We start from the raw sequence: 9,684 nt of genomic DNA, 5'->3' as shown, positions 1-9,684 counted from the left end.
GTTGAACTTAGTTGTCATATCTTGAAGGAAGCCTCTACCATGGGTGTCATCGAAGCAACTTACACTTTAGACATTCGATTGCTTCACATAAAAGAGAGGCTACAAGAAAGATATCAAGTGTTATCATGCCTAAACCCAATGCATTTAAAGATGAAGCAAAAAGAGCTTCTCCACAGCAGAAGCATGACTATATTAACTACTGCCAAAATATTCTCAGTTTCTTACATAAAAAAGATTCCACAAACATACTGCGCATGTGATAACACATTTTGAGGTTGTTTTTATTGTTTATGGAATCGTGAAAGTAATATTGTAATTGATTTTATTCTTAGTAGGACTAATTAAATTCAATACGACATTTGTTATAGATTTGGACTATAAAAACAACAAACCATGAACATTATATTAAACAACAAACTATTAATCATGACATTAAGAATACCAAACCAACAAGTTAGAAATACGACACATCTTTCACAAACCTTAAATAGTAAATAAAAGCCATTTGTTATAGATTTGGACTATAAAAACAACAAACCATGACATTACAATAAACAACAAACTATTAATCATGACATTAAGAATACCAAACCAACGAGTTAGAAATATGACACATCTTTCACACACCTTAAATAGTAAATAAAAGCATAGTAATACACCTTAAACAATAATATATAAGCATACACGCACGTCCTAAAACATACTTTTTTTTAATGTTGTTATGATTCCCAATTGCGTCTGAACCATGCTTCTGGGTCTTCATCATCTATCTATGTGTTCCCGAACTCGTTCATTTTTACGTGTTTGGTATTCAAACTAAAAGAATCATCATCAGCATCATCAAACTCTACAAACAAGTCCACATGAGACACAGAAAAAGAGTATTATGTTTCAATCATTCCACAATGGTACATCATCGCTTAGAAGAAATCTCTTAAATGAAGCAAACAACCTAAAATATAGCAAATAAATTCTTTTTTTCATCCGAGTTTAACCTTTCTTTCTATTTTACGCTTCAATTCCTTAAGTGAATTTTTTTTTGTTGAAAGACATGCATAACTTTTTGCAATAAAAAAGTCATGAATAGCTATCATCGTAGCTAAATCCCTCAAGCTTTTTCCTGAGTAGATTAAAATTAGTTTTCACCTTGCACATATATATAACTCTTACAAAACACGTCCTATAAAACGAGCATACCCAATTTACTATATCCGCTTTGTCATTTTTTTCGTAAAAAAACATTAAACATCATTCAAAAACATATTTTATATAAATACAGAATAACGAATAAAGAAACATAACAAGATAGAAAAATCAAATAAGCGACAAAAACATATAAAGAAATAATAAATACATAAATACATAAAAAGAAACATAATAACTTGATACAAAATACATAAAAATCAAAATAAGATTCAAATACATAGTAAAGAAATAATTAATAAAAACATTACAATTTTATTATATATATCGATGTCTCCTAGAATGTGTTTCGCAAGGTGGTGGTCATCTAGTTCGAGAAGTGTTTCTTCTTATCTACTACTGCTCCTCTTCAGTCTCCTCATCAACTTCATCATCCTTGTTGTCTTCATCATCATCATCGGTCTCAACAACATTATCTCGGTAAGGGTTGAATGTAGATGTATCACCTCAGTAGAATAAGGATTCTAGAGGTATTTAACTGACTATCCTACCACTCCTTAAGAACTGTAAAAATATGAAAAACCAGACATCAATGTATGAGATGCATACTGCGGGCGTAGTGTTTTTGGTGGAGGACCACCCTCAAGATAACTAGCATAGAAACTGAATGTCAGATCTGCAAGCATAGACGAAAAATACCTGACAGGTGTGTCATAAAACTCTACGGCCTCTGTGCGTAGCCATACGGTTGTGGCATATGAACCGGCGGATTTGGAATCTCAACTGGTGGATATGACATATGAATTAACAGCAAGGGCGTCTGAAACTGAAGCGGTGTCCCCATGTAAGATAAAGGGTTAGGTATGTATATCAATGTCTCTTACAGTTGGTGTGAAGGTCCTGGCGACATAGATGCAGACGACCCGAAAGTGTCTGCTATTCGTTCAGTAGTGGGGGACGATAATGTTGCGATGTCAGACATCTTGGTCGCCGATAATGAATTGACCCCCTCATGTTACCTCCGAAAGTAAGAATGGTTTCCCGTTTATGTTGAATCATTCTATATGGCCAGGTGAAACCATGCATCCAGTTTCTAATATATATTGTCGATAGGGCAAGCGTTGATGTCGGATCTCCTATATCACCAACCAATCTTTGTGTTTCACCAACCAGTTCACCTCTTTCTTGCCCCGCCTATCAACATTATGTATGTTGTCAATGTTTCTTCGTGCTTCAGAATGTATTATGTAAAACCAAATTGATGAAGCACGCGATCAATCAGATGTCACTCAACAACAACATAACAAATAAGGGGCACAATCGCCATCCATACATCCAATAGCCCACTAAAGTTAGGTGAGATACAAACCCTCAATTCATCGTCCAAATATGACAACCATTTGAACTAAAATAAAAAATATAGATTTCTTATCAAAATCAAAATAAGATTCAAATTATATCAATACAATTAAATCAAAAAATGATATAAAAATGTATATCTCCTCTAACTTTCCGATCAATCAATAATCGAATATCTTCTAATTCTTGTGGGATATCACGATGATTGTTTTCTTTTATTTGACCACCTAATTAATATATATATATATATATATATCTATAATAATAAAGAAATATTATTTAAAAATAAATTTAGTCTTGATACCTTGACAGTAATGGAAAGACATATGAGTCATTCACGATTGGGCACAAAAAATACATGCGGTACCATGCCCACGATTGGAGAAGCATGAGACACCCGCCAATAGCATTCTTACTATATTTTGTCGACCGATACATTTCTCTAAATTAAAATGCCAACACCGTAGACCCCTAGCTCAATGTGTTGGCGTCTTCAAAATCAATCAGATACCGCAACCATATACAATGCACCTGATTTCGAGATTTTTCGGGCATCAATATCCCTCCAATGAGTTATAGAATATATGTCGGACAAAAAGCTTTTGCGTCGTCCTCCAAAAAATTTTGAGCAACTCTGTAAATTCATTTTTCAGCCACAGTAATCTTATTCGACTACCATTGAAACTAGGTGGCGTCTTCCCAAGATACTCCATGCATAGATCCCCAATCTTTATTTGCCACGCCACATATGACATTTCCATTTACCGGTAGCCCGAGTTGCATTGAAACATCCTCCAGTGTAATTGGGCACTTTTCACATGGTAGATGAAACGTGTGTGTATCTGGCCTCCATCTCTCAATGAGTGCAGAAATCAGGGCGGATTCAAGTTTACAACCTCCTTTAACTTTTGCTAAGTAATCGAATCCAGTCATTGACAAAAATGGCCAGATACGCCTCGGTGTTGTCATCTTCTTATTGCAAATAAAAATTTATAATGTACGATCATTTTCCTAACAAATAAATTCTAAACATTAAAATTTGAACTACTATTTTTGTGTTCTTTAAATAAATTCTAACAATTTAAATCATATATAATTGATTCCATAATATTCATAAATTTAAAAAGAATATAGTTACGTATTATTACCGTATCCGCAAAATGACTCGAAATATGTTCAGCATCCAATCGCAACAACACGGCTTCCATTTTTTTACATGAAAATAAAAACATTAATTAAATTAGTTTATAATAAATAAAAAACAAATAATAAAAAATTTACTAAAAACTAAATAATTATACATATATATATATATAATAGATTGAAAGAAGATAGAATTTAGGTGTTATCTTTTTAGTTGAGGAGAGGGTTTATATAGGGAGTGGTTTGGGGAGTTTAGTGGGAGAGGTTGGGCGAGAAGATTCAAGCAAGAAGCTTCGGGCGGTAAAGGTGGTGGGAACGGCGGAAGGCGCGCCTTAAAGGTAGCTCCTGTCAAAAAATTAAAAGAAAGGTGTGCCCCGTGGGTTGCACCTTCCAAAGGCGCGTCCCCATGCATGCTTCTTCCAGGGATAGATAATCTAAGCAAATTTGCAGGTAAAACATGTTTCATCGGGTCCATCTTACTATTTTCTGTGGTATTGAAACGCGTCTCCTTCTCTCTAGTACTTGATCAAAAAAATTCAAACTTGTTGTCTAATCGGTAATAATTTATTTTAAAGGTGTTTTTTTTTGTCAAAAAACGCAAGAAGGAAAGAGTGGGAAATGGGGGAGGAAATTTTGTGCTCGTTTATATCGAGACTGGGTCAAACGCAACGACTTGAATTTAGCGTAGGGTATGTCTGAGTCAAGACGAATTGACTGTCCAACTCAGTTGGTAGAGCACAAGGCTCTTAACCTTGGGGTCGTGGGATCGAGTCTCACGGTGGGCAATTCATAATTCAGAGGTCTCCCACGGAAGCTGCTCTCAACCTGGTGTTGGGGGACTCTCAACCTGGGTTGGGGGCCAGCCTACTACCCTACCTCCCTTTACCCCTCAACCTGGCGTTGGGGGCCAGCCTACTACCCTACCTCCCCTTTACCCCATTACATATGGGAATAGGATCAGCTAATTTATGTCTTTGTCAGTGACTCACTTACCACTTGCCAGGACAAGACAGAGTCTACTCTCTTGCGGGATTAATTGTACCGGCACCCTACAATTATCATCTACATTTTAATTTGGTCCCAAATATTTTAATCGAATCCTCAAACTATAATATTATTTCAATCGAGTTCTTTTGTTAATAGCCTATTAAGTTCTAAAACTAACATGTTTTTATTTAAGATGATGATATGTATCACTAATTTACAACAATCGAAGAAGTCATAGAATACATATAGATTGATGGCATATGCATGCATGACATACGTAAAATAAATGCACATGCACTTTTATGAGTTCACGTTGATTCTGTGAGGAAAACGTGGGTCATAGATTTTCGGTTGCAATTGTGGTGTGAATGGTGTCGTAGGTTTTCTATTACAATTTTTGTTATTTGTTTTGATGGAAAAATGGAAAATGTCTCATCTCAATTCAATGACTTCATCATCTCCACACACTCCCACGTCAATAACCATGGCGCTTTTCTTGTTCATTGGCAACACCCTGCAACAATTCCTTCGTGGGGGCTGCTCAAACACACAACGAAGAGTAGAGGAACTAAAATATTAAATCTCAATTTCATTCATAATAGAGGGACTGATACTATAATTAAACCACAAATTTACCTTGTCCCATAAGTTCGCGTCGGGTTTTTTGTAAACCACGACTCTATCAATCCGTGAAGGATCCGGCATGTTCCACTTGCAGTCAGGGTTGGAAACTCGGTGCTGAACATGCTCGCAGGTGCTCTGGTTTGTCTTCTTGTCCCATGATGCTTTAGACAAGTAATACACGAACGGTTTTTGGCAGGCATGACGGTTAACGGGTCGGGTATTGAAAGAGAAGCCGGTGTAATCGGCTCTCTTGTGCCAATTCAGGAAAGTTCGGGCCGGCATTTCCATCTCTCTCACTGAGAATATGCCTCTGTATAATTGAACCGTGTAGCCCCATGAGACGGAGGCGGTCCAACTCCTGGTTTTGTCGTAGCAAACCGATTGCTGCATCAATGCAGCCGAGTCCAGGTTTATTGGGAGGTGCAGGCGTTTCAGGGCTTGAACCCGGTTCACATCGGGGAATATGGGTTCGACCTTGTCTAGGTGGTGAATGGAGACCAGTGGAGCAACGGGGTGCGCAGCCAACAGACCCAACAGGTTACCAAACACGTCGTACTGTTCAAAACAAAACATAAGATCACATCTCTATATTTAGGTACCAACTTAAATAATTTAAAAAAAATTAAAGAGTTCGATAGTAACATATCAATTTAGTTTTTAATAAAAAAAAATCAACTATTTGGGTAATTACATTTAATGATTCATCAAGCTACTCATCTTTATTCCCTCTTATTTTTTTAGGTTATAGATTCGAGATCTATTAGGAGCATTTCTCTTTCTTCCGCCTAGATAGGGATGGAAGACGAGTACAATTTCATAGATTTCATACCGCATCCACTCCAATTAGAGTAGGGATGAATATAAATTTAGTGAGTATTAGGTAGGTATGGATGTAAAAAGTCGTACTGATAAGGAATAATGGTTAGACGATGAGCTTGAGACCTTACCCGCCTCGCATTCGCCCGTTCCACATCCGCCCTCCACTAACTACTCACCATATAAATTTTTTACCATTATGAATTTAAGTATAATTCCATAGAATATTTTGTAAATCTTAAGGTTTTATAAGACATGACTTGTAATTTAATCAAATATTAAGGTATAAATATTTTTAGAATGGGAGATCGTTGTTTTTCATATCTAGATTATTATGGACTTGTTTTATGATTTATTTCTTATGTAATATGTGAAATTGTTGTCAGATGGGTATAGAAGGGTACGAGATAAGTGGTAGATATCCAGTTATGTAATAGGTGTGGGGTGAATTTGAAAACTATTTACATAGACAAATATAAAATTAAAAAATTTACTAGGTGATGAATTTTCAGTAGATACGAAAATAATCATGGCCTAAAGTCTCTTCTACCCTAATTACGATCCGCCCGGGCCTAAAATGAATGACAAGCTCACCAATCAAAAGTAGCATATATGAACCAATTGTGGAGCTAATCATGGCCAAAGCCTACGAATTTGATCCAACCAAAAGGGAAACGGCAGTGGGGAAGTGCGCCACGTTAGAAACCAAAATCTTAAAAGAATATTGAAATTAGATAGCTTTAACAGTCAAAAACTATAACGAAAGCAAGCAAAAGAGAGTGAATTACGTGTCTACACAAGACATGGAGCCGGAACAACATCAAACTTCTTGTCGTACACGTGTGGCGAAGAGAATGAACTAAGAACCAAAGAAAGTAAAGCAGAAAGGATTCGGCAGAGAGAATAAGATGGACAAGTGTTATGCAGACGAGAGAATTTTTTTCGTTGTCCCTCCGTATATTTAATTTTAATAGATAAATTTTTTAATATAATTTTTTAAAATATATAAAAATTAAAGTTTTATTTAAATGATATTAAACTTATTATACTTCGAACTAATTAGAATTTTAAATTCATATGAGTGTAAAGTTGTTTAGGTTCGACCGTCAGGATAATAGGCGACTTTGGTTGGTCAACAAATTCATTGAAACCAACGCACACGCACTCACGCAGGCTTCCAAAAGCTGTCCAAAGCTATGTGGAAGTCAACGCCGTGATACTCAATATATAGAAAAGTAAATGAAGAACAGGCAAACCTGGTGAAATCCCGGTTCCTTGGTGAGGGGCACACCGAGCTCCGCCATGCAGGCGTGAATCCGATCATCGGAGCCGTATAATCCCGGGTATCTCTGTATACACCGATCTTGCATCTTCTCTAGTGCTTTAGCTAGGGGGTAGCTGATGGCGAACCCTCCGCCGCCGTAAGCCATCCCGTAGGAGAAATTAATGTTCTGCAAATGACTCTCCGACGAACTCCCGATGTAATAAAACTGATTATGGTCGTATTTAGACAAAACCCGAACCAAATTATCGGGCACAAAGAACGTGTCATCGTCTCCCATAACAAACCATCTCACGTCTTCCAAGCCCAGCCGTAGTGTCTCCGATACTATACGGGATATCCTTATAGCAGACCGGTCGCCTTTCGGATTATTGTATTTGAACCTGGAAGTATCGCCGGAGACCATTCTCGGCGGTAAAAGGTGGTCATCGGTTCCGCTTTTAACACCCTTGTCTAACCAGACGACGCCACGCATTTGCTGAGGCTTCCACCACAGTTTGATGTAATTCTTCCTTTGATCCCATAACCGAGCCGAGGCTGCAATGCCGAAAACTATATGGTGAAGGGTTGTTTCCTCTGAGGAGTTCGGTTTGGGAGATGAAACGGGCGGTGGAGCTATGGATAAGGATTTCTCTCCGCCATTAACATGAACAGCTTTGATGATGTTCGGTTCTTTGTTCGGAGCATCCGAGAAACTTACTGTGTAGAATACGCAGAGAACGGAAATCAAAAGGAGGGAAGAAAGGACAAGCTTGGGGAAAGTCCAGGAAACAGTGAAATGGTTTCTCGAGCTTTGATCCCATGGAAAGTTGTCTTCAACCTTTGGATTGTTTTTCATGGTTGAACCTTGGAGGGTTTTAAAAAATCTGAACTTGGATTTTGTGGGTGTTTATGGCTATGAAAATCTGAACTCTAGATTCGAAGCTCTAACTCTCTCTAACTCAAGGGAACATGGATTTTCCGTATGGAAATCAATGTGCAGAGGAATATTAGAGGGAACAAGAATATAAATAGAGGTATTTTCAGTATATAATTTAATTTTTTTAATAATATATATATATAATATATATATATATTAATAAATTAATTATAATTGTATAAATATATTTGTATTTAAAATAGTCGGTGACAAAAGAAAATAAAATGACAAAAAAAAATATAGTTGAATGAAAAAAAAAAATCCATATACGAGTGATCTCCGACCTCATCTCAACTATATTTGTATCAAATTCATCCATCTCCCTACCGTCGTCGAACATCCTAGTACTGATCAGTACCAATCTTCTCTGGGTTACTTATCCCTCTTCATAGACAAACACAAGCCCCACGTCAAACATGTCATCTCCGACCTCATCTCAACTACTTCGATCGCTGCTCTCTTTGTTGACATGTTCACCACTTCCATGATCGATGTCGCCAATCAACTCGGCATTCCTTGTTATCTCTTCTTTGCTTCCCCAGCCTGTTTTTTGGGGTTTATGTTCCATTTGCCTGAGTTAGGCAGGCAGCTTACCGTCGACTTTGTTGAGTCTGACTAGGGACTAATCGTCCCCAAATACTCGGCTGTTGAGTTGATCGTCCCCACTTTTGCTAAACCCTTGCCCCTAGCTTGCTGCCCACCTCGGTGCTAAAGAGAAACAAGGACGGTTATTTCTGGTACTTGGAACACGCTTGTAGGTACGATGAGACCATGGGCATCGTAGTGAACACGTTCCTTGAACTGGAGCCCCATGCCATTGACTCGCTCTCCTTTAATGGGGTTCCCCCGGCTTATCCGGTCGGTCCAATTATTGATCATGCTGGAGCCGCTCAATGGCATCCGGATGGAGCTAAACAGGATTCCATAATGAAATGGCTTGATGATCAGCCTCCATCTTCAGTGGTGTTCCTATGCTTCGGGAGCATGGGGAGTCTCGAGGTATCCCAGTTGAGAGAGATTGCTTTCGGGCTGGAGCATTCCGGGTATCGTTTCTTATGGTCCATTCGGAAGCCACCTGAAGGTAAACTGGATCTCCCAGGGGAGTACACAAATGTAGCGGATGTTTTGCCGTTGGGGTTCTTGGACCGGACAGCCGGGTTGGGGCTCGTGTGCGGGTGGGTTCAGCAAGTGCGAGTATTGAGCCACCAAGCAATCGGAGGATTTGTGTCGCACTGTGGGTGAATTCCATATTGGAGAGCATATGGCACGGTGTTCCTATTGCGACATGGCTGGTATATGCAGAGCAACAAATGAATGCATTTGAGTTAGTGAAAGAGTTGGAATTGGGTGTTGAGATCAGGTCGGATTACAGGGACGGCAGTGATTTGGTGGCGTCCTACGAGTTCGAAAG

The 9,684-nt window shown here is 38.2% G+C and overlaps 1 protein-coding gene and 1 pseudogene across 1 annotated transcript; one reads left to right on the top strand and one right to left on the bottom strand.

Moving 5' to 3' along the window:
- Positions 1-4,947: 4,947 nt before the first annotated feature.
- LOC120205613 lies at positions 4,948-8,347 on the bottom strand. Its single transcript, XM_039205471.1, has 3 exons — positions 7,329-8,347; positions 5,269-5,811; positions 4,948-5,169 (listed from the first exon to the last, which is right to left on the bottom strand). The coding sequence occupies exons 1-3, from the start codon at positions 8,190-8,192 to the stop codon at positions 5,065-5,067; spliced, it is 1,512 nt and encodes a 503-aa protein (XP_039061402.1). The 5' UTR covers positions 8,193-8,347; the 3' UTR covers positions 4,948-5,064.
- A 173-nt stretch (positions 8,348-8,520) lies between these two features.
- LOC120205681 lies at positions 8,521-9,515 on the top strand (annotated as a pseudogene).
- Positions 9,516-9,684: the final 169 nt, after the last annotated feature.

This window comes from Hibiscus syriacus, unplaced genomic scaffold (assembly GCF_006381635.1).
Source record: "Hibiscus syriacus cultivar Baekdansim isolate YM2019G1 unplaced genomic scaffold, ASM638163v2 tig00012523_pilon, whole genome shotgun sequence".
Lineage (NCBI taxonomy): Eukaryota > Viridiplantae > Streptophyta > Magnoliopsida > Malvales > Malvaceae > Hibiscus > Hibiscus syriacus.
The sequence above is the reverse complement of the archived record's forward strand: the minus strand, read 5'-3'. Positions and strand labels throughout refer to the sequence as shown.

What these genes read in the sequence shown, in the direction of transcription:
- LOC120205613 (XM_039205471.1), bottom strand. Translation starts at nt 8,192, where the DNA reads ATGAAAAACAATCCAAAGGTTGAAGACAACTTTCCATGGGATCAAAGC. An exon ending in AGGAACCGGGATTTCACCAG is followed by an intron (nt 5,812 to 7,328) that starts GTTTGCCTGTTC and finishes TGTTTTGAACAG; the next exon opens with TACGACGTGTTTGGTAACCT. An exon ending in ACGCGAACTTATGGGACAAG is followed by an intron (nt 5,170 to 5,268) that starts GTAAATTTGTGG and finishes GTGTTTGAGCAG; the next exon opens with CCCCCACGAAGGAATTGTTG.